Source organism: Haliotis cracherodii, unplaced genomic scaffold, assembly GCF_022045235.1.
Source record: "Haliotis cracherodii isolate W230 unplaced genomic scaffold, xgHalCrac1.p SCAF_2, whole genome shotgun sequence".
In the NCBI taxonomy this organism is placed as follows: Eukaryota; Metazoa; Mollusca; class Gastropoda; order Lepetellida; family Haliotidae; genus Haliotis; species Haliotis cracherodii.
This window is the reverse complement of record NW_027266275.1, coordinates 10,767,769-10,792,548: the sequence shown is the minus strand read 5'-3', so window position 1 is coordinate 10,792,548 and position 24,780 is coordinate 10,767,769. Positions and strand designations below refer to the sequence as shown.

Here is a 24,780-nt window from a genome sequence, read left to right as displayed (position 1 = left end):
TCCCAGGTTAGACACCCACACCTAAACAAACGCACATAGCTCAGATGATTGAATGACCTATTCAGAGCGACAGTTTCTCCTATTTACATCCCAGCTGTCGAGACAACATCTAATTGCCCTGGTCAAACATACTACAGAGTAATGGTATGCACTAGTGTGGCTGATTCGTTTAGTGTTAAACAGGGTGGCATCTTACGAGTGTATATTTATGTAAATATACGTATGCCTTTTATCGTTCACATTCATGCTGTTCTATGAAAAGCAATGTCACCAACCGTCACGACAAATCATGATAAGGGATGGCAAGAACTCGATGACAAGTTTTTTAGTGTTAAATATACTCGCGTTTTGGAACACTCCTCGTCGTTAACAATACGTCGAGGGGTAGCAAGAATGTGTGAGCTTCCTTTCAGTAATATTACAGCAGGATTATGTTCATGGAAAGCAAGCCCCGAAAGATCCGTGTTAGACTTGGTCTTCAATAACCCATGCTTGTCCCCGTGACGATCCGGGTAAGAATAGGTATTCAAACCATGCTTGTCGTAAGAGGCGACTAACGGAGTCTGGTTGGCAGGCTCGGTGATTTGGTTAATGTAGGTCATTGTATCTCAATAGCGCAGATTGATTCTCATGATGTCAATCATTGGATTGTCTGGTACAGACTGTCGTCGTAGTTTGAAAATTGCTGAATATGGCGTTAAACAACAAACAAATAAACAGGGACAGTGATTACACAGTGTATCAATGTTAGGAATATTTGTCTTGGCAAGTCTTCCACAACTAAGCTGCTGCAGTGTTATGTACAAGCAAGGACGTACTGCGTATAAGGCATATTGTGTATAAGAGGACCAATATATGTCCAAGACTGCACTAAACTGTCTGCCCCGTCACAACACCAGGTACCAACATTACAACCTTGAACGCCGTGGACGTCGATGGCCCGTCTCCCGTCAACTTCTTCATCTCCGACTTCGCCACCAACCAGCTGGTACAACTAAACTCTGTACCAGGCTCAAGGTCGTCCATACGTGTGGAGCTTAGTTCCAGCCTGGAGGCAGAGGTATACCTCTCTCTCTCTCTCTCTCTCTCTCTCTCTCTCTCTCTCTCTCTCTCTCTCTCTCTCTCTCTCTCTCTCTCTCTCTCTCTCTCTTGTGGCTATGAGTGAAACAAACAAGAATTGGTTATTCGAAACGGATGATATGTACTTGATACGGGTATCATGGTTGATAAACTTTTTAACGTTTCGGTAAAATCTAGTTTTCAAGAGCATACTTTCTTTTGCCCCGCAGTTCCTGATACATTGTGGGAAGAACTGTGCACCGGAATGCTACTTTACCTGTGGTCATTTTTTTTTTTGCAGTACACGTGATTTTTTTTTTCCCGATAATAGTCTACCCAATCAAGCTATCGTAAATTTTAAGTATAATACAAGCTTAAGAAGTGTATAAGGTGAAACACTGTTATGTGTTCCATTAGTCTTAACGTTAAACACTTATCACGATAGTTTCAACCATATATAGTACTAGCTGTCTGAATCCCACTCGTCACCTGTATCACTACTTTCAGCCACCTTCGACGAAATCCCTGTACATCGTGGCATCGGATGGAAGATTAAGGGTCAGTATTCTTCAACTTACACGGTTTCACACGAGCGCAAATATATATTCCATCTTGCCCTCACATTCATGATATACAAGAAATGTTGTATAATATTTCTGTGTGTGTGTGTGTGTGTGTGTGTGTGTGTGTGTGTGTGTGTGTGTGTGTGTGTGTGTGTGTGTGTGTGTGTGTGTGTGTCTGTGTCTGTGTGTGTCTGTGTCTGTGTGTGTCTGTGTGTGTCTGTGTGTAGAACCAAACTAAACCTCGGACATTCCTCCCGTATCAAGTTACCACGCCATGATATAACCCAAATACCGTTCAAAGCGGTGTACACGTCACTCAGTCATGTTTCTATGGATCTGTCGATATATCCACGATGTTTATTCTTTCTGAGCCTGTATTCCGTGCATCTGTCCACAGACCACTGCTACCATCACGCTGCAGGTGATCAACCCTGTGTCACCCATCCTTACCGGACTCAACACTACCGGGCTCCTTTCCAGTACGTTGTTCTCACTTAAACGGTGAACTTTTCACTATAAGGCGAACTTGGAAATCACTTTTTCCATTAGATTCATTTTATCGTTACCATTTCACCTCCATTTCTTTGATAACAGTACACAAGTTATGTTTCTAATGCCATGGTGGGCAAGGATGCCCTAGTGGTCTATGGAGGTTATACCTATAAAAGGGTTAAGGTTAATAGCCATATTTATAACCGAATCTTATCACCAACATAATTATAATGATTGTATTGTACTCAGATCCGCCAGATGTTCAGACTGTAGCTTCCAATCTTCGTCTTCTGACCGAGACTCTTTGTGATGTAAGTATTGGTGGTCATCACGTATTAGAAGACCTTGAAGAAACATTGTAACAATTTCTATTTATCCTTAATCAGAGAGGCATAACTAGTAGAATGCTAATGTATAAATAACTTGGTAGCCTAGTGGTTAAGTTCTTCGCTCCTTTTGCCGAAGGCCCGGGTTCGATTCCCTACATGGATACAATGTGTGAAGTCCATTTCTGGTGTCGCCGACTGTGATATTGCTGGAATATTGCTAAAGACGGTAAAAAAACAGAATCACTCACAAATGTATCTTTTTGTTCTTATGTTGAAGCGTTTTATATTGTATAAATATTTATTTTTGTTTTGTTATTTTAATACAGTATTTTTTATTGGTAGATTGTCCATCATTATATTTATTGATAATAAACTTTCAAGATACTGATCATATCCCTGTGTATTGATATGCAAGTTGTTTATTCACAGCTGTATACAAATCAAAGCCCGGTATCCGAATCGCTGACCCGTTTTCGTCTGTTCTGTCTCCTCTTCAAAGCAGGTGGGTGCACAGGAACTTGTACATGTAGTAGAAATCATCACGTACTTGGTCGCCGCGACTCGTTGTGCAGAGTTGCGTCCCCTGGGCACGCCAGAAACCTATGATTGTGGGTTCGAATCCCGGTTCGCCCCGATTAGGTTTCTAGGTTTGTCAGTACCATAAACGTGCTCGTGGGTTTCACAGAAGCGGTAAACGTCTGAGACCTGCATCACTTCGGGCTTTCCTTCCACATTAAGCTGACACACCTCGATATAGCTTGAATACTGTTAATAGCGGCGTTAAACCCAACTTACTCACTCTTCACATTCCTGTATCTATTGACGCATACTGACTGTTTTATAGGAATACAATTCCCTATATCGGTGTATGATGACAAGCATGAAGACATCCGACAATATATTTCTTCTCCTTGTTTCCAGTGTACAGTCAACTACCACCAAGCATCTTTAACCCCGATGATACGACAGGTAAGATCTATTCTCAAATTGTAACGTACAATGACTCGTTGCAGCCATCATCCATTTTATCTTTTAGCAGAGATTCACGATTATGAAAGTTTTTTTGTCACTTTTACGTCTATATTATTCCAGTTTGGAATACGTTTATCAGGAGATAAACATACTATTTTCAATTCAGGGCTAGGTTACTTGTTGATTTAACCTCGCTAATTTTTATTTGGAACTGAGCTTGTGTTAAATTTAGCTCGGGTTTGTAACCTATAAATCTAAATGTAATTATCTAAATATGACTCCCGACAATGACGAAACAAAACTACTATTCTATAAGTATTAGCCCCCATGGTGATGCGTGGTCAAATCGGTTGTTTCAATCAGAGAGGTTTATTGTGATTTGATAACCTCTGATTGACCAATCAGAATCAAGTAATTTCCAAATTCATGGTAGCTTTGTCCATATATCCTCATAACTGCTGTTGGTTCCTCGGTATGCTTCACCCATCTAATAGTGTAGCTGTATCTTCCTCTAGCTGGACTCTCCTAACCTATTGTTCTTCGTTTCTTCTCCTCACCTCCGGTCAAGTTATTTCGTATCGCTTATTTCTCCCTGATGTTTCCCTTCTTTCTCTCATTTTTCATCTACTCAGTTTCCACCTCTCTTTTCTGCAAATTCTATTTTTGTCAATGTAAGATAGACCAAACGGAAATCCAAAGATTTAACGTAATACTGTATGCAAGATTTTCGAAATGGACCAAAGGCTTTCGCATGAACGTACTGATTAATTGATCTTTGCAAAGATATAAAATAATTTCGTTTTGTGGCAGGTACTAACAACCCCCCAGTGTTCACCAGCCGAACCTCCTTCACAGTGAGAGAGGGCCTGCCAGCCGGTAAGCACATCAGGTTTAACACGTGGTAAATGCAAACTCATTTATTTTGATAGGAAGAAGTGACATCATCTGTGACGTGTGAAATGCAGTGACAGACTACAGTCGAAGTACACTGCCAGGCAAAAGAAAGTATACACTTGAAAATTGGATTTGACCAAAAAATTATAAACGTTATCAAAACGATACTTGGCTAAAAACAGTCTTAGAAACATTATTAACGCGAGGCCAAAACACAACTATGACACCTGTATGAAAAATTTCTCTTTCGAATAACCATTTCTTGATTGTTTCATTTTTAGTCACCATCAATTAATGGTATATACTTAATTTTACACGGTAGTATTTGACAGAATGAACGGCATGTATAGTGATATACAAGGTTCATAAATACATGTGTGAGCACTATGCTTAGTTTCTTTCGACAAAGTGTACACCAAGCCCGGTTTCACAGAGCGATCTTTGCGCGACGATTAGGGATCTGTAGTTGAGCAGGGGGCACGGGTGGCCCAGTCGTGTAAGGCGCCGCGATTCGCTGTGCAGAGTTGCGTCCCTTGGGCACGCCAGACACCTATGATTGTGGGTTGGAATCCCGGTTTGCCCAATTATGTTTCTAGGTTTGTCAGCACCATACCCGTGCTCGTTGGTTTCACCGAAGCGGTGAACGTCTTAGACCTGCATCACTTGAGGCGTTCCTTCCACATTAAGCTGACACGCCGCAATATAACTGGAATACTGTTAGAAAGCGGCGTTAAACCCAACTCACTTACTCACTGTAGTTGAGTAATCTTGTCTTCATGTAGCTGGGCATGATGTTTTTGCAATCATAACAGTAATACACATAAATCAGACGGTTTTATCCAATACATGCAATGCTACGATATTAACGAAAGAGGTAAACGTGTTTAAGACATAGAACCACGTACATTTAGAGAATGATTTAAGTTTAAACATGCAACAATTCCTTTCTTCAAGGTTATGAAATTGGACAGCTGATAGCTGTTGATGACGATGGGCCAGAGGAGATCACTTTTAATCTACGTGACTCACAAAATGGGGAACTCTTCCGACTGGGTAATCCGTCAGGTCAAAGTTCATCTGGTCGTTTTGTAATGCTCTACCTTCGTCAGTCTCTTGACAGACAACGGGTAAGAATCGAAACATTGCTTCCAGCAATATCAAGCTTGTTTAAAACTATAGATAACTTAGACATGTTTCTTCGTGATAATGTTACATTTCTTTCTGCATGACGGATCTGGTAATACGGGACGCTATGTGGCGTAATGTCTTAATAAGGATTTTTGTCTAGCATACCTCACATTGTAACAACGATGCATTGGTAATCATTGTATATGACTATTTATTTTCACATGAAGATTTGCCTGACAGTTTAATCACATGATGGTTGCATGGATAGTTGCGAAACTTTATCAGAAGAAATAAATTCATTGGTACCAGTTAAATAGTTTCTTACAGCATCGGTAATAGTTTGGGTTTTTTCATAAATCATTCACATATTATTTCTGTATTACAGACTCCGCGTGAAGTTCTGTATGTAACTGCGGAGGATGGCCAATCAACGGTATGATACCTAAGCTTAATATGATCATAATAATAGTTTGTATCATATACATATATCATATACACCATATACTGTACAGAGATGTGACTTGACTCGTCGGCTTGTAGCGTAATGCTACATGAGGTGAGGTGAAATGTGGCTGCTTGTACTAGTCCGGACTGATGCCGATTTTATAGTGCTAGCCCACTGATATACCATGCCGCAGTTTAACATGACTGACTCCGAGCCGACCAGTCCTTGTTTCAGCCCCTTAATGCCGAGCGCGAGACAGGGTAACAACAAGTACCATCTTTTAACGTCTTTTGGTATGATGCCGCCGAGGATCGAACCCCGGACCTTCCGCTCTCCGGATGGACGCTCTACCACGGAAGCAGTCTAATGATACATGAATGGCTATAGAAAAAATCTTATCAAGCGGCCTGCTTATGTAATGGCTGATTGTTCCATATTCATAACATAAATTAATAACTATTCGAACTTTGATATCATGAAATAACTTGTATATTCAATTCACTATACTATTTTATTTTTTTCCATAAGCATTATAAAGTTATTGAACATGTCAGTTCCGCTCTTCAATTGAATAACGATTCCAATTGCTAATATTATTCCGATGTTTCTTGAAGATAGGTATTATTTGTCTGTATTGCTTTCTGATAATAAGAAAGAATGGTGTGTATAATCACCATCTTACTGTCATATTCGTTATAGAATCACCATCTTACCTTCATATTTGTTATAGCAAACCTTTACATGTCTTTTTGTCATGCATTAACACCTTGCTACAGTGCATGGAAAATGTTTATGTTTACAGTCTACGGCAACGGTTATCGTGAATGTTGTGAGTGCAAACAACAACCCACCAATGTTCGTCATGAGGAACACGACATTCACAATTGGCAACGTGAGTAACAGGCTTTCTGAAGACAAGATCCTTAATAAATGTGAAACGTCAACGCCAGTGAATACCCAGTCTGGATTATCAGCGGAAACCGATATCATAGGGCGTAAAAGACAATTTAGCGGTGAAACTTTATGAATGGATCACTGGTAATCAATGATGACACGCGAACAACGCTGGCTATCGTCATGGTTTTATCATAATTGCTGTGTAACGGCTGTTATATGTAAATATACCAGAATAGTATAAATTCCATCACAGAACGTATGAGATCAAAGTAGCGTCATCTCACAATGTTATCACTGAACAAGTTGTCTTCTGTGATATGACATGATTATGTTGTATTTCAGTCATCACTTCCAGGCCTAAGGATTGGATCTGTTTTTGCCATCGACAGGGATTCGGGAAATAACGGTCGTGTTTCATATTCATTCCGGGTACGTATTTCGCCTACAAACAGCACTACATGAATATAAAGAGACAATAAAAAAAGTCTACAACACGACAGCATTTTCCCCTCAAATACCACTGCAGTATGTTTTTCAACAGACATTACTATTGTATTCACAGTATTCACATGCACACACACACACACACACACACACACACACACACACACACACACACTGACTGAGCACGAGAAACAACACTACAGTATCCATACACACACACGCACGCGCACACGCACAGTCACACACAAATATCACTACAGTCCTTTCCCCCACAAACATTACTACAGTCCTTTCCCCCACAAACGTCACTACAGTATTTCCCCCACAAACATCAGTACAGTTTTTCCCCTACTAACAGCACTACAATATTTCCACTCAATAACAGCACTGAAGTATTTCCACCTACAAACATCACTACAGTATTTCCCCCATAAAACATCACTACAGCATTTCCCCCCAACAAACAGCACTACAATATTTCCACTCACTAACAGCACTGAAGTATTTCCACCTACAATTAGAACTACAGTATTTCCCCCATAAAACATCACTACAGTATTTTCCCCCAACAAACAGCACTACAAAATTTCCACTCACTAACAACACTACCGTATTTCCCTCATAAAACATCACTACAGTATTATCCCCCTGCAAACAACACTCAAATATTTCCCCCAACAAACACAACTACAGTATTTGTACTCTCAGAGTGTCACAAGGAGGGGGGGGGGGAGTCATTATCTTTGGCGGCCCTTCCTGCCATCAAAAACTCCTAGTCAACATCATGAGTACTTTGATTTGCCCTAAGTATGGATGACGAATTCATTTGATTTTGATTATGTTTTCCTGGCGGTGCTAAATAATGATTAAGCATATAAATGATACGACATCCTTGGTTTGTATTACAAATAATAATGTTTTTTGTATTCCTTATTCCTTCAGAAACTTGTTTATACTGAATAGTCCATTAAATCTTACTACGGTTATTACGATAGTCAATAAGTAACACAATGCTTTGTTTTTTCAACGTTTCATTTAGTGCATGTTTCTCCACAGACTGTGAATTCATCCATGCAGACATTCTTCAGTATGAATCCCTCAGATGGTTCTATTTACCTGAAGAGAAAACTACCAGGAAACCGAAATGTGACCCTCATTGTCACAGCAGTGGTGGGTAGCCCATGTTCACAGTTGGCATAACTTTCACTCTAGAAATGATGTAGTTTCTCAAGAAAGTATTAAGATTGAAATACTGTACTTACTGAGTAAATGACAGCATATTCCAGTGGTTCATGTCGGTATTTCAGAACAGTTTCAGAACATCTTATGTAATTATTGTTAATAATATGTGACCTATTTGCCATATTGTTATCATACTTATCATTATTAGCTGATGACAATGCCCTAATCTATAATCTTATTATTTGCCTCTTGAAGGATGGAGGTGGAATGACAACAACAGCTAACGTCACAGTGCTTGTCCGTGCATCTAACGGTAATAATATGTTTTAGTTTACACTATCTACATATGATTTTTTTATTAATAGAATTGAAACAACCTCCAGATACATACATCAGCATGGACAATTTAGATAGCCAATTGGTTTTTCACACATTCACATAAACCAAAATACGTAAGCGTTACTAGTGAACAATATGACTCATATACAAATTGAATAACAAGCATGCATGCTGTACTATTTTGCAATTTATCTATATTTCAATTTGAAAATGAAATTTGAGGTGGTATATAGTGGCTAGTTTATACAAATTATGTTCCACATAATTGTAAGACATGTCACAGACTGATATGTCAACAACACGGGCAATAACGATATGTACTGAACGCCGATCTGACTAAAAACTAATTTTATCAATCTGTCATATATTCCAACTGAAACACGCGTTCAAGCCTTAGAAAGACGAACACATTTCTGACACGTGTGTGTCGAGCTGTCGTTAATTCCTGCATTCCTTTTACGTGTTAAACCTATTCCAAACCACGACCAACACCGAGAATAACACGGCGACACGATCCAATTAGTATTCTCAACAGTATTTCTCTGAAGAAGGAATAGAACGGGATTGTGCAGTGCATAAATCTAATGGAAAATACACAGCCTTTGTGACAAGAAAGTCTGCTAACCTAAACCTTGTTGTCCCGTTTCACCCCAGTGTCACCGGCAAGATGAGGGAGGGTGCGTAATTTGTGTAAATAGTCATTCTGGCAGGTTGTTTGAATATGTTTCCTCAAACATGTGACTATGTGTTGATTAAGATTCCAAAGAAACCTTTGTTTAAATGTTTCAAATGTTTTGCGAAACAGTTATTTGATGACGGCTTACACAACTGAATGAAATGTTCTTGGCGTGAATATGAATGTTGCTTGATTCATTATAATTTCTATATACCAGGAAACTGTTGTGAAATAACCTTGATCGGTCATACAGTATTATCTCTTCACCTTGTTTTTCAATAAAACATTTAATATTTACCAAAATAGCCTTGTTTCATGAATGCCTGAAGTATGAGAACCTTACTTTGGTAGACTTTTAAAAAAAACGTTTCGTTTCCTTGTGAAAAAAAAAAAATTCTCTATTCTATTTTAACATTGCAATTCGAGTTTCCACACACAGTGAAAAACGTCAACACCAGTGAATAATTATTTTCGAATATCTGCCGAAACATATTCCATTGGGAATAAAAGTCAAAATAATGATGAAAATTATATGAACGGTTGACTGAAAGTCACTGATAACACAAGGTGTTCACAAAAAGGAAACATGACCTGCTCGACCGGCAGCACCAGTCACTCACCAAGTTTTCAGGACTAAAGCAAGTGCGAGGGATCACGGAGCACAGAAACTCCATGTAAAGGACACAGAGTAGGATAGCATCGCGCATCATATTGACAAGCGAAATGTCATATTTAGTAACTTCCTCTGCAATAAACATTTTCAAATGACAGTTTTCTTGGATAATATATCTTTCAAATTAATAGAATTGATATCAATTGATATCATCATAATCATTTTTTAATTGGAAATATCTTAAGTTAGCGACATTATATGAAAAATAGATGTACTGGCACTTAGTCAGCTGTGAAAGAATACCTCTGTATAGTTTTATTATTGTTCAAATATTTTATTTGTTCTTTATAAAGCACATAATACCCAACTCCTGATGGGTATCTTACTAAGAGACATTCTATTTTCAAAAATCAACCCACAAATATCCGCACACATTTCAAACATAAAAGGGATCATGCTGTTGTAAATTGATTTCTTAACCAAGTCTTCATTGAACCAATATATTTTTACACAAAGATACCCAGAAACATATTTCTTTTCACAAACTGTTGCTTGATCAAACGGACATGATAAATCAATCCATTTCTCTCGACATTAGTAATTAGTGGCACCTGTTGTAATGGCGTCTTGCTGAAGTGTCGTTCTAAGCTTTAATTCCAAAGATTTCTTCTCTACAGAACTACATCGAAAACACTTTCTTTCTCCAGGGAACACAAGCAATGCCTGTGGAAACAGCACCTGCATGAATGGTGCAACTTGTATCAGCAGAGGCAACAGAAACTACACCTGCTCCTGCAGACCAGGATTCACAGGAGTCAACTGTACATACAGTAAGTTAACATTAGGCTCATTTTCATCATGGGGTGATTTCCTTTAATGATCATTCTCGAGCTTTTATTTCACACTTCAAGCTGCACGTCAGTCACATAAAATTGTATATATTCTCATTCCAGGAAATTCCACTTTTGGATGTTTGAGCAATCCTTGCTTGAATGGTGCAACCTGTCTAAGGGGAGTCAACAACTCTTACAGATGCTACTGTCGCTTTGGGTACACGGGGTATAACTGTGCCAGTAGTAAGTATCACTTTTACAGAATCAATTCTAATAGTTTGTAGGTTTTCTAATAGTTCACCATTTAAGGACGGATTAAGTAACTATAGCTTGTCAGTTGAGGAACTCATTTCTTTATCAAATGACATCAATGTTATCCACAATTCGAGGTAAAGGCTGCAAGGTTTTATTTCCTATCAATTGCATTTTTTACCTCCCATATTAACATGTCGATGTAAGAGCCACATTTTTACGAAAACAGTTTCTAATTATTTCTAACGTTGAGAAAACAAATATCAATGATACCTGTTTTCATTATTTCTCTTGTTAAAATATCGTTTTCATTCATTTGTTCTTGTCACTGGCAAGAGTAGGAAGGTGCGTAATTTGTGTCAATAGTCATTCTGGCAGGTTTTTTTAATATGTTTCCTCCAACATGTGACTAGGTTTTGATTAAGATTTCAAAGAAATCTTTGTTTACACATCCCCGCACACATTTACGTTTCTAAAATGATAGGTGTCATTTTGTTGTGAATTCATTTCTTATCCCAGTCTTCATTCAACCAATATAGTTTTACACACAAACATACTCACAAACATATTTCTTTTCACAAATTGTTGCTTGATCAAACGGACATGATCAATGAATTCATTTCTTTCGACATTAGTAATTAGTAACACCTGTTGTAATGTCGTCTTGCTGAAGTGTCGTTCTAAGTTTTAATCCCAAAGATTTCTTCTCTATAGAACTACATCGAAAACACTTTCTTTCTCCAGGGAACACAAGCAATGCCTGTGGAAACAGCACCTGCATGAATGGTGCAACTTGTATCAGCAGAGGCAACAGAAACTACACCTGCTCCTGCAGACCAGGATTCACAGGAGTCAACTGTACATACAGTAAGTTAACATTAGGCTCATTTTCATTATGGAGTGGTTATCTTTAAAGATCATTCTCATGCACGAGCTTTTACTTCACACTACAAGCTACACTTCAGTCACATATAATTGTACATTTTCTCATTCCAGGAAATTCCACTTTTGGATGTTTGAGCAATCCTTGCCTGAATGGTGCAACCTGTGTAAGGGGAGTCAACAACTCTTACAGATGCTACTGTCGCTTTGGATACACAGGATATAACTGTGCCAGTAGTAAGTATCACTTTTACAAAATCAATTCTAATAGTTTGTAGGTTTTCTAATAGTTCACCATTGAAGGACGGATTTAGTAACTATACAGCCTGTCTTGCTTCTAGGAGCACGAAGCTTGTCAGTTGAGGAACTCATTTCTTTATCAAATGACATCGTGTTATCCACAATTCGAGGTAAAGGCTGCAAGATGTTATTCCTATCAATTGCATTTTTACCTCCCACATTAATATGTCTATTTAAGAGCCACATTTTTACGAAAACAGTTTCTAATCATTTCTAACGTTGAGAAAACAAATATCAATAATACCTGTTTTCATTATTTTTATTGTTAAAATATCGTTTTCATTCATTTGTTCTTGTCGCTGGCAAGAGTGGGTTGGTGGGGTTGGGGAGGGGGTGCGTAATTTGTGTCAATAGTCATTCTGGCAGGTTGTTTGAATATGTTTCCTCCAACATGTGACTAGGTTTTGATTAAGATTTCAAAGAAATCTTTGTTTACACGTCCCCGAACACATTTACATTTCTAAAATGATAGGTGTCATGTTGTTGTGAATTCATTTCTTATCCAAGTTTTCATTGAACCTATATAGTTTTACACACAAACATACTCACATTCATATATCTTTTCACAAACTGTTGCTTGATCAAACGCATATGATCAATGAATTCACTTCTTTCGAAATTAATAATTAGTAACACCTGTTGTAATGTCGTCTTGCTGAAGTGTCGTTCTAAGCTTTAATCCCAAAGATTTCTTCTCTATAGAACTACATCGAAAACACTTTCTTTCTCCAGAGAACTCAAGCAATGCCTGTGGAAACAGCACCTGCATGAATGGTGCAACTTGTATCAGCAGAGGCAACAGAAACTACACCTGCTCCTGCAGACCAGGATTCACAGGAGTCAACTGTACATACAGTAAGTTAACATTAGGCTCATTTTCATTATGGAGTGATTATCTTTAAAGATCATTCTCATGCACGAGCTTTCATTTCACACTACAAGCTACACTTCAGTCACATATAATTGTACATTTTCTCATTCCAGGAAATTCCACTTTTGGATGTTTGAGCAATCCTTGCCTGAATGGTGCAACCTGTGTAAGGGGAGTCAACAACTCTTATAGATGCTACTGTCGCTTTGGATACACAGGATATAACTGTGCCAGTAGTAAGTATCACTTTTACAGAATCAATTCTAATAGTTTGTAGGTTTTCTAATAGTTCACCATTGAAGGACGGATTAAGTAACTATACAGCCTGCCTTGCTGCTAGGCGCACGAAGCTTGTCAGTTGAGGAACTCATTTCTTTATCAAATGACATCAATGTTATCCACAATTCGAGGTAAAGGCTGCAAGGTTTTATCAATTGCATTTTTTACCTCCCACATTAACATGTCTATTTAAGAGCCACATTTTTACGAAAACAGTTTCTAATTATTTCTTACGTTGAGAAAACAAATATCAATGATACCTGTTTTCATTATTTCTCTTGTTAAAATATCGTTTTCATTCATTTGTTCTTGTCACTGGCAAGAGTAGGAAGGTGCGTAATTTGTGTCAATAGTCATTCTGGCAGGTTTTTTTAATATGTTTCCTCCAACATGTGACTAGGTTTTGATTAAGATTTCAAAGAAATCTTTGTTTACACATCCCCGCACACATTTACGTTTCTAAAATGATAGGTGTCATTTTGTTGTGAATTCATTTCTTATCCCAGTCTTCATTCAACCAATATAGTTTTACACACAAACATACTCACAAACATATTTCTTTTCACAAATTGTTGCTTGATCAAACGGACATGATCAATGAATTCATTTCTTTCGACATTAGTAATTAGTAACACCTGTTGTAATGTCGTCTTGCTGAAGTGTCGTTCTAAGTTTTAATCCCAAAGATTTCTTCTCTATAGAACTACATCGAAAACACTTTCTTTCTCCAGGGAACACAAGCAATGCCTGTGGAAACAGCACCTGCATGAATGGTGCAACTTGTATCAGCAGAGGCAACAGAAACTACACCTGCTCCTGCAGACCAGGATTCACAGGAGTCAACTGTACATACAGTAAGTTAACATTAGGCTCATTTTCATTATGGAGTGGTTATCTTTAAAGATCATTCTCATGCACGAGCTTTTACTTCACACTACAATCTACACTTCAGTCACATATAATTGTACATTTTCTCATTCCAGGAAATTCCACTTTTGGATGTTTGAGCAATCCTTGCCTGAATGGTGCAACCTGTGTAAGGGGAGTCAACAACTCTTACAGATGCTACTGTCGCTTTGGATACACAGGATATAACTGTGCCAGTAGTAAGTATCACTTTTACAAAATCAATTCTAATAGTTTGTAGGTTTTCTAATAGTTCACCATTGAAGGACGGATTTAGTAACTATACAGCCTGTCTTGCTTCTAGGAGCACGAAGCTTGTCAGTTGAGGAACTCATTTCTTTATCAAATGACATCGTGTTATCCACAATTCGAGGTAAAGGCTGCAAGATGTTATTCCTATCAATTGCATTTTTACCTCCCACATTAATATGTCTATTTAAGAGCCACATTTTTACGAAAACAGTTTCTAATCATTTCTAACGCTGAGAAAACAAATATCAATAATACCTGTTTTCATTATTTTTATTGTTAAAATATCGTTTTCATTCATTTGTTCTTGTCGCTGGCAAGAGTGGGTTGGTGGGGTTGGGGAGGGGGTGCGTAATTTGTGTCAATAGTCATTCTGGCAGGTTGTTTGAATATGTTTCCTCCAACATGTGACTAGGTTTTGATTAAGATTTCAAAGAAATCTTTGTTTACACGTCCCCGAACACATTTACATTTCTAAAATGATAGGTGTCATGTTGTTGTGAATTCATTTCTTATCCAAGTTTTCATTGAACCTATATAGTTTTACACACAAACATACTCACATTCATATATCTTTTCACAAACTGTTGCTTGATCAAACGCATATGATCAATGAATTCACTTCTTTCGAAATTAATAATTAGTAACACCTGTTGTAATGTCGTCTTGCTGAAGTGTCGTTCTAAGCTTTAATCCCAAAGATTTCTTCTCTATAGAACTACATCGAAAACACTTTCTTTCTCCAGAGAACTCAAGCAATGCCTGTGGAAACAGCACCTGCATGAATGGTGCAACTTGTATCAGCAGAGGCAACAGAAACTACACCTGCTCCTGCAGACCAGGATTCACAGGAGTCAACTGTACATACAGTAAGTTAACATTAGGCTCATTTTCATTATGGAGTGATTATCTTTAAAGATCATTCTCATGCACGAGCTTTCATTTCACACTACAATCTACACTTCAGTCACATATAGTTGTACATTTTCTCATTCCAGGAAATTCCACTTTTGGATGTTTGAGCAATCCTTGCCTGAATGGTGCAACCTGTGTAAGGGGAGTCAACAACTCTTATAGATGCTACTGTCGCTTTGGATACACAGGATATAACTGTGCCAGTAGTAAGTATCACGTTTACAGAATCAATTCTAATAGTTTGTAGGTTTTCTAATAGTTCACCATTGAAGGACGGATTAAGTAACTATACAGCCTGCCTTGCTGCTAGGCGCACGAAGCTTGTCAGTTGAGGAACTCATTTCTTTATCAAATGACATCAATGTTATCCACAATTCGAGGTAAAGGCTGCAAGGTTTTATCAATTGCATTTTTTACCTCCCACATTAACATGTCTATTTAAGAGCCACATTTTTACGAAAACAGTTTCTAATTATTTCTTACGTTGAGAAAACAAATATCAATGATACCTGTTTTCATTATTTCTCTTGTTAAAATATCGTTTTCATTCATTTGTTCTTGTCACTGGCAAGAGTAGGAAGGTGCGTAATTTGTGTCAATAGTCATTCTGGCAGGGTTTTTTAATATGTTTCCTCCAACATGTGACTAGGTTTTGATTAAGATTTCAAAGAAACCTTTGTTTACACATCCCCGCACACATTTACATTTCAAACATGATGGGGGCACGAGTGGCCCCGTCATGTAAGGCGCCGAGATTCGTTGTGCAGAGTTGCGTCCCTTGGGCACGCAAGAAACCTATGATTGTGGGTTCGAGTTCCAGGTCGCCTCGATTATGTTTCTAGGTTTGTCAGCACCATACCTGTGCTCATGGCTTTCACCGAAGTGGTAAACATCTAAGACCTGCATCACTTCGGGCTTTCCTCCAACATGAAGTTGCAACGCCGCAAAATAACTGGAATACTATTACAAGCGGCGTTAAAACCTACTCACTCACTCACTCATTCATTCATATTAATTCTAATAGTTTGTAGGTTTTCTAATAGTTCACCATTGAAGGACAGATTAAGTAACTATACAGCCTGTCTGGCTGCTGGGAGCACGAAGCTTGTCAGTTGAGGAACTCATTTCTTTATCAAATGACATCAATGTTATCCACAATTCGAGGTAAAGGCTGCAAGGTTTTATTTCCTATCAATTGCATTTTTTACCTCCCACATTAATATGTCTATTTAAGAGCCACATTTTTACGAAAACAGTTTCTAATCATTTCTAACGTTGAGAAAACAAATATCAATAATACCTGTTTTCATTTTTTTTATTGTTAAAATATCGTTTTCATCCATTTGTTTTTGTCACTGGCAAGAGTGGGTGGGTGGGGGGGGGGAGGGTATGCGTAATTTGTGTCAATAGTCATTCTGGCAGGTTGTTTGAATATGTTTCCTCCAACATGTGACTAGGTTACACATCCCCGCACACATTTACGTTTCTAAAATGATAGGTGTCATGTTATTGTGAATTCATTTCTTATCCCAGTCTTCATTCAACCTATAAAGTTTTACACAAACATACTCACAAACATATTTCTTTTCACAAACTGTTGCTTGATCAAACGGACATGATCAATGAATTCATTTCTTTCGAAATTAGTAATTAGTAACACCTGTTGTAATGTCGTCTTGCTGAAGTGTCGTTCTAAGCTTTAATCCAAAAATTTCTTCTCTATAGAACTACATCGAAAACACTTTCTTTCTCCAGAGAGCACAAGCAATGCCTGTGGAAACAGCACCTGCATGAATGGTGCAACTTGTATCAGCAGAGGCAACAGAAACTACACCTGCTCCTGCAGTCCAGGATTCACAGGAGTCAACTGTACATACAGTAAGTTAACATTAGGCTCATTTTCATTATGGAGTGATTATCTTTAAAGATCATTCTCATGCACGAGCTTTTACTTCACACTACAAGCTACACTTCAGTCACATATAATTGTACATTTTCTCATTCCAGGAAATTCCACTTTTGGATGTTTGAGCAATCCTTGCCTGAATGGTGCAACCTGTGTAAGGGGAGTCAACAACTCTTACAGATGCTACTGTCGCTTTGGATACACAGGATATAACTGTGCCAGTAGTAAGTATCACTTTTACAGAATCAATTCTAATAGTTTGTAGGTTTTCTAATAGTTCACCATTTAAGGACGGATTAAGTAACTATACAACCCGTCTTGCTTCTAGGAGCACGAAGCTTGTCAGTTGAGGAACTCATTTCTTTATCAAATGACATCAATGTTATCCACAATTCGAGGTAAAGGCTGCAAGGTTTTATCAATTGCATGTTTTACCTCCCACATTAATATGTCTATTTAAGAGCCACATTTTTACGAAAACAGTTTCTAATCATTTCTAACGCTGAGAAAACAAATATCAATAATACCTGTTTTCATTATTTTTATTGTTAAAATATCGTTTTCATTCATTTGTTCTTGTCACTGGCAAGAGTGGGTGGGTGGGGTTGGGGAGGGGGTGCGTAATTTGTGTCAATAGTCATTCTGGCAGGTTGTTTGAATATGTTTCCTCCAACATGTGACTAGGTTTTGATTAAGATTTCAAAGAAATCTTTGTTTACACGTCCCCGAACACATTTACATTTCTAAAATGATAGGTGTCATGTTGTTGTGAATTCATTTCTTATCCAAGTTTTCATTGAACCTATATAGTTTTACACACAAACATACTCACATTCATATATCTTTTCACAAACTGTTGCTTGATCAAACGCATATGATCAATGAATTCACTTCTTTCGAAATTAATAATTAGTAACACCTGTTGTAATGTCGTCTTGCTGAAGTGTCGTTCTAAGCTTTAATCCCAAAGATTTCTTCTCTATAGAACTACATCGAAAACACTTTCTTTCTCCAGAGAACTCAAGCAATGCCTGTGGAAACAGCACCTGCATGAATGGTGCAACTTGTATCAGCAGAGGCAACAGAAACTACACCTGCTCCTGCAGACCAGGATTCACAGGAGTCAACTGTACATACAGTAAGTTAACATTAGGCTCATTTTCATTATGGAGTGATTATCTTTAAAGATCATTCTCATGCACGAGCTTTCATTTCACACTACAATCTACACTTCAGTCACATATAATTGTACATTTTCTCATTCCAGGAAATTCCACTTTTGGATGTTTGAGCAATCCTTGCCTGAATGGTGCAACCTGTGTAAGGGGAGTCAACAACTCTTATAGATGCTACTGTCGCTTTGGATACACAGGATATAACTGTGCCAGTAGTAAGTATCACTTTTACAGAATCAATTCTAATAGTTTGTAGGTTTTCTAATAGTTCACCATTGAAGGACGGATTAAGTAACTATACAGCCTGCCTTGCTGCTAGGCGCACGAAGCTTGTCAGTTGAGGAACTCATTTCTTTATCAAATGACATCAATGTTATCCACAATTCGAGGTAAAGGCTGCAAGGTTTTATCAATTGCATTTTTTACCTCCCACATTAACATGTCTATTTAAGAGCCACATTTTTACGAAAACAGTTTCTAATTATTTCTTACGTTGAGAAAACAAATATCAATGATACCTGTTTTCATTATTTCTCTTGTTAAAATATCGTTTTCATTCATTTGTTCTTGTCACTGGCAAGAGTAGGAAGGTGCGTAATTTGTGTCAATAGTCATTCTGGCAGGGTTTTTTAATATGTTTCCTCCAACATGTGACTAGGTTTTGATTAAGATTTCAAAGAAACCTTTGTTTACACATCCCCGCACACATTTACATTTCAAACATGATGGGGGCACGAGTGGCCCCGTCATGTAAGGCGCCGAGATTCGTTGTGCAGAGTTGCGTCCCTTGGGCACGCAAGAAACCTATGATTGTGGGTTCGAGTTCCAGGTCGCCTCGATTATGTTTCTAGGTTTGTCAGCACCATACATGTGCTCATGGCTTTCACCGAAGTGGTAAACATCTAAGACCTGCATCACTTCGGGCTTTCCTCCAACATGAAGTTGCAACGCCGCAAAATAACTGGAATACTATTACAAGCGGCGTTAAAACCTACTCACTCACTCACTCATTCATTCATATTAATTCTAATAGTTTGTAGGTTTTCTAATAGTTCACCATTGAAGGACGGATTAAGTAACTATACAGCCTGTCTGGCTGCTGGGAGCACGAAGCTTGTCAGTTGAGGAACTCATTTCTTTATCAAATGACATCAATGTTATCCACAATTCGAGGTAAAGGCTGCAAGGTTTTATTTCCTATCAATTGCATTTTTTACCTCCCACATTAATATGTCTATTTAAGAGCCACATTTTTACGAAAACAGTTTCTAATCATTTCTAACGTTGAGAAAACAAATATCAATAATACCTGTTTTCATTTTTTTTATTGTTAAAATATCGTTTTCATCCATTTGTTTTTGTCACTGGCAAGAGTGGGTGGGTGGGGAGGGGAGGGTATGCGTAATTTGTGTCAATAGTCATTCTGGCAGGTTGTTTGAATATGTTTCCTCCAACATGTGACTAGGTTACACATCCCCGCACACATTTACGTTTCTAAAATGATAGGTGTCATGTTATTGTGAATTCATTTCTTATCCCAGTCTTCATTCAACCTATAAAGTTTTACACAAACATACTCACAAACATATTTCTTTTCACAAACTGTTGCTTGATCAAACGGACATGATCAATGAATTCATTTCTTTCGAAATTAGTAATTAGTAACACCTGTTGTAATGTCGTCTTGCTGAAGTGTCGTTCTAAGCTTTAATCCCAAAGATTTCTTCTCTATAGAACTACATCGAAAACACTTTCTTTCTCCAGAGAACACAAGCAATGCCTGTGGAAACAGCACCTGCATGAATGGTGCAACTTGTATCAGCAGAGGCAACAGAAACTACACCTGCTCCTGCAGACCAGGATTCACAGGAGTCAACTGTACATACAGTAAGTTAACACTAGGCTCATTTTCATTATGGAGTGGTTATCTTTAAAGATCATTCTCATGCACGAGCTTTTACTTCACACTACAAGCTACACTTCAGTCACATATAATTGTACATTTTCTCATTCCAGGAAATTCCACTTTTGGATGTTTGAGCAATCCTTGCCTGAATGGTGCAACCTGTGTAAGGGGAGTCAACAACTCTTACAGATGCTACTGTCGCTTTGGATACACAGGGTATAACTGTGCCAGTAGTAAGTATCACGTTTACAGAATCAATTCTAATAGTTTGTAGGTTTTCTAATAGTTCACCATTGAAGGACAGATTAAGTAACTATACAGCCTGTCTTGCTGCTAGGAGCACGAAGCTTGTCAGTTGAGGAACTCATTTCTTTATCAAATGACATCGTGTTATCCACAATTCGAGGTAAAGGCTGCAAGGTTTTATCAATTGCATGTTTTACCTCCCACATTAATATGTCTATTTAAGAGCCACATTTTTACGAAAACAGTTTCTAATCATTTCTAACGTTGAGAAAACAAATATCAATAATACCTGTTTTCATTTTTTTTATTGTTAAAATATCGTTTTTATTCATTTGTTCTTGTCACTGGCAAGAGTGGGTGGGTGGGGTTGGGGAGGGTATGCGTAATTTGTGTCAATAGTCATTCTGGCAAGTTGTTTGAATATGTTTCCTCCAACATGTGACTAGGTTTTGATTAAGATTTCAAAGAAATCCTTGTTTACACATCCCCGCACACATTTACATTTCTAAAATGATAGGTGTCATGTTGTTGTGAATTCATTTCTTATCCCAGTCTTCATTCAACCTATATAGTTTTACACAAACATACTCACAAACATATGTCTTTTCACAAACTGTTGCTTGATCAAACGGACATGATCAATGAATTCACTTCTTTCGAAATTAATAATTAGTAACACCTGTTGTAATGTCGTCTTGCTGAAGTGTCGTTCTAAGCTTTAATCCCAAAGATTTCTTCTCTATAGAACTACATCGAAAACACTTTCTTTCTCCAGGGAACACAAGCAATGCCTGTGGAAACAACACCTGCATGAATGGTGCAACTTGTATCAGCAGAGGCAACAGAAACTACACCTGCTCCTGCAGACCAGGATTCACAGGAGTCAACTGTACATACAGTAAGTTAACACTAGGCTCATTTTCATTATGGAGTGATTTTCATTAATGATCATTCTATTGCTCATGCTTATATTTCACACTACAAACTACACGTCAGTCACATATATTTGTACATTTTCTCATTCCAGGAAATTCCACTTTTGGATGTTTGAGCAATCCTTGCCTAAATGGTGCAACCTGTGTAAGGGGAGTCAACAACTCTTACAGATGCAACTGCCGCTCTGGATACACAGGATATAACTGTGCCAGTAGTAAGTATCACTGCTACACGTATAAACAAAATATATTGAAACAGTTTGTTGGTTTCTAATAATTCGCCAACTCCCCCAACCCTCTTTCCACCCCTTTCGTCTTGCTGCTTGGAGCACGCAACCTTACGCAGCCCGTTATGGCACTCATGTCTTTGTCAATTAACATTGGAACGAAATAAACGTGTGTGTGTGTGTGTGTGTGTGTGTGTGTGCGTGCGTGCGTGCGTGCGTGCGTGCGTGCGTGCGTGCGTGCGTGCGTGCGTGTGTGTGTGTGTGTGTGTGTGTGTGTGTGTGTGTGTGCGCGTGCGTGCGCGCGAGTGTGTCTGTGTTTGGCAATTCGTAACATGAATTTTGGCCAAGAAGTTTAAACTTAAGCTTCAGACTTGTGGTGGTCTGTACATAATCGAGTCTGGGACAGACAATCAAATTATTGACACCTAAAGCATCGATCTATGTAACTGGGATAAGATGACATCCATCAACCAAGTTCAGCGAGCCTGACCACCAAAACTGAAATATTGAACAAATACAGGAACTAACTGTTGAACACTATGTCATATCTTCTAAAATAAGTGTGTCCATTCTCCCGGGAAGCAGTGTTTAGATTGTAATATTGGTACATATTTGTATATTTTATTTTGTAAAATTTTATATCTGATTGATGAAATTTTCGCATGGAAAACTCAAAGTGTTTTAATACACAATACACAAACTATACGATTCGAACATATACATTCTTCATTACGTAACCTTTTTTATGTAAGATGCAAAGAAAGCTTCGGAACCGGCAACTATTAGTTACATAGGTATTTACACGTATATACATTTAGCTGCAATGTTGTACCTACTGTAGGAGTCACGGGTGGCCCAGTCGTCTAAGGCGCCCCGATTCGCTGTGCAGAGTTGCGTCCCTTGGACACCCTAGAAACCTATGATTGTGGGTTCGAATCCCGGTTCGCCCCGATTAAGTTTCTAGGTTTGTCAGCACCATACCCGTGCTCGTGGGTTTCACCGAAGTTGTAAACGTCTGAGACCTGCATCACTTCGGGCTTTCCTCCCACATTAAGCTGACACGCCGTGATATAACTGGAATACTGTTAAAAGCGGCGTTAAACCCAACTCACTCCCGTGTTGGTGAATGATCAAATAAGCAGTCTGTAGATATATTTTTGTAGATGTATATATTTATAATCATTAACTTCAATACGTTTTGCGTTTATAGAGGTATAAACGTTAAATGGATGTACAGACTTTACGTTCACGAGCATTTACATATTATGCACACGTTTTTTATGTTTACACCTCTATAAACGCAAAACAATTTTGAAGTCAATTGTAAAGGAAACGGCGATACCGTACTTCAAAATCACTCAACGTTGCAGCACACCTAAATTTAGGGGACTCAACGTTAAATTTATATACGTTGACTTTTCCTTTTCTTTTCCCTTTCCCTTTTCTAACCTTTCATTCAATGGTCAGTGTCAAAATATTCTGTGCAGATTCGCGTCGCATGGCCGTGCTTTGATCCGCTGATCGAGGGTTTGAATCTAACAATCACCCTGATCGTTTATTTATGTTTTTTATCCACACTGAAATGTAGTTCAAAGTGGCGGTATACCCAACTCATTTATTCCCTTATTCCCTTACTGTTCTGTTTCTTAGAATAATGTGTTTTTTTACAGTGAACACCAGCAATCCTTGCGGCACATGCCGTAATGGTGGATCTTGCATCAGAGCAATGTCTGGTGGATACATGTGTAACTGCCTTGCTGGATTTTCGGGAGACAATTGTGAATACAGTAAGTGTGAGTGAGTGAGTGAGTGAGTTGGGTTTAACGCCGCTTTTAACAGTATTCCAGTCATATCGCGGCGTGTCAGCTTAATGTGGGAGGAAAGCCCGAAGTAATGCAGGTTTCAGACGTTCACCACTTCGGTGAAACACACGAGCACGAGTATGGTGCTGACCGGGATTCGAACCCACAATCATAGGTTTCTGGCGTGCCCAAGGGACGCAACTTTGCACAGCGAGAATACAGTAAGTAGACATCAACCATTCTTATAATAAAACATCGTCGATATTAATTAAGCACCGGCAAGGTGACACTATGATCGTGACAAAAACATGTGGCATGATGGTACCATGAACAATTGCCTACATGTCACAAATCAACCCTACAACGAGTTGATGATAAACTACTCACATGTGGAGCGTCGTCATAAGAGGATGTCTCTGGTCACAACATGTGCTGGTTGTATACATAAACTCTGTCTGTAATAAGAATTACTATAGTAGGAAACCACATGAAAAAGTCATAGAAAATTACATTACTGCAAACTGGATCAATGTTTGGACATTCTTGTGATTATTTGCAAAGGGAAAGCTTATGTATCGTATATTTTGGACATCAAAGAGCCTTGTTCATTCTTGTTGTTTGGCATTGCCTAGTCCTTACCTACCCACCATGTTTATGTCTTCTATCTTACAGCTGAGGGAACTCCGAGGTTTATGGTTCGTTCCACAACAGTCAATGTCAGCGAGGCAGCACCAATAGGTACTGAATCTGTTTGAAAGAAAGTTTAAAGTTACACATAGGGATGTTTAACTTTAAGGTTTTGTTTGGTTTGTTTGTTGTTTAACGCCTCACTCAGCAATATTCCAGCTATATGACGGCGGTCTGTAAATAATCGAGTCTAGACCAGACAATTCAGTGATTGACATCATGCGCATTGATCCACGCAATTGGGATCGATGCCATGCATCAACCAAGTCAGCGAGTCTGACCACCCGATCCCGTTTGTCGCCTCTTACGACAAGCATAGTCGCCTCTTACGCAGGCATGGGTTGCTATGGACCTATTCTTGCCCGGATCTTCACGG

General features: G+C 38.4%; 1 protein-coding gene across 1 annotated transcript in view; it reads left to right on the top strand.

Annotated features, from left to right (window-relative positions):
• The window catches only part of LOC139469762 (uncharacterized), a 67,150-nt gene that overhangs the window by 7,742 nt on the left and 34,628 nt on the right, over positions 1 to 24,780 (top strand). Inside the window, exons 4-36 of the mRNA XM_071252044.1 lie at positions 900 to 1,060; positions 1,567 to 1,617; positions 2,020 to 2,101; positions 2,364 to 2,425; positions 2,873 to 2,945; positions 3,365 to 3,412; positions 4,226 to 4,291; positions 5,264 to 5,436; positions 5,823 to 5,870; positions 6,685 to 6,774; positions 7,122 to 7,208; positions 8,280 to 8,393; positions 8,661 to 8,718; positions 10,741 to 10,863; positions 10,987 to 11,109; positions 11,863 to 11,985; positions 12,115 to 12,237; positions 13,033 to 13,155; positions 13,285 to 13,407; positions 14,182 to 14,304; positions 14,434 to 14,556; positions 15,352 to 15,474; positions 15,604 to 15,726; positions 17,276 to 17,398; positions 17,528 to 17,650; positions 18,442 to 18,564; positions 18,694 to 18,816; positions 20,366 to 20,488; positions 20,618 to 20,740; positions 21,529 to 21,651; positions 21,781 to 21,903; positions 23,586 to 23,702; positions 24,390 to 24,455. Of these exons, the coding sequence (XP_071108145.1) occupies positions 900 to 1,060; positions 1,567 to 1,617; positions 2,020 to 2,101; positions 2,364 to 2,425; positions 2,873 to 2,945; positions 3,365 to 3,412; positions 4,226 to 4,291; positions 5,264 to 5,436; positions 5,823 to 5,870; positions 6,685 to 6,774; positions 7,122 to 7,208; positions 8,280 to 8,393; positions 8,661 to 8,718; positions 10,741 to 10,863; positions 10,987 to 11,109; positions 11,863 to 11,985; positions 12,115 to 12,237; positions 13,033 to 13,155; positions 13,285 to 13,407; positions 14,182 to 14,304; positions 14,434 to 14,556; positions 15,352 to 15,474; positions 15,604 to 15,726; positions 17,276 to 17,398; positions 17,528 to 17,650; positions 18,442 to 18,564; positions 18,694 to 18,816; positions 20,366 to 20,488; positions 20,618 to 20,740; positions 21,529 to 21,651; positions 21,781 to 21,903; positions 23,586 to 23,702; positions 24,390 to 24,455 (3,510 nt within the window). The remainder of the gene's footprint in view (positions 1 to 899; positions 1,061 to 1,566; positions 1,618 to 2,019; positions 2,102 to 2,363; positions 2,426 to 2,872; positions 2,946 to 3,364; positions 3,413 to 4,225; positions 4,292 to 5,263; positions 5,437 to 5,822; positions 5,871 to 6,684; positions 6,775 to 7,121; positions 7,209 to 8,279; positions 8,394 to 8,660; positions 8,719 to 10,740; positions 10,864 to 10,986; positions 11,110 to 11,862; positions 11,986 to 12,114; positions 12,238 to 13,032; positions 13,156 to 13,284; positions 13,408 to 14,181; positions 14,305 to 14,433; positions 14,557 to 15,351; positions 15,475 to 15,603; positions 15,727 to 17,275; positions 17,399 to 17,527; positions 17,651 to 18,441; positions 18,565 to 18,693; positions 18,817 to 20,365; positions 20,489 to 20,617; positions 20,741 to 21,528; positions 21,652 to 21,780; positions 21,904 to 23,585; positions 23,703 to 24,389; positions 24,456 to 24,780) is intronic.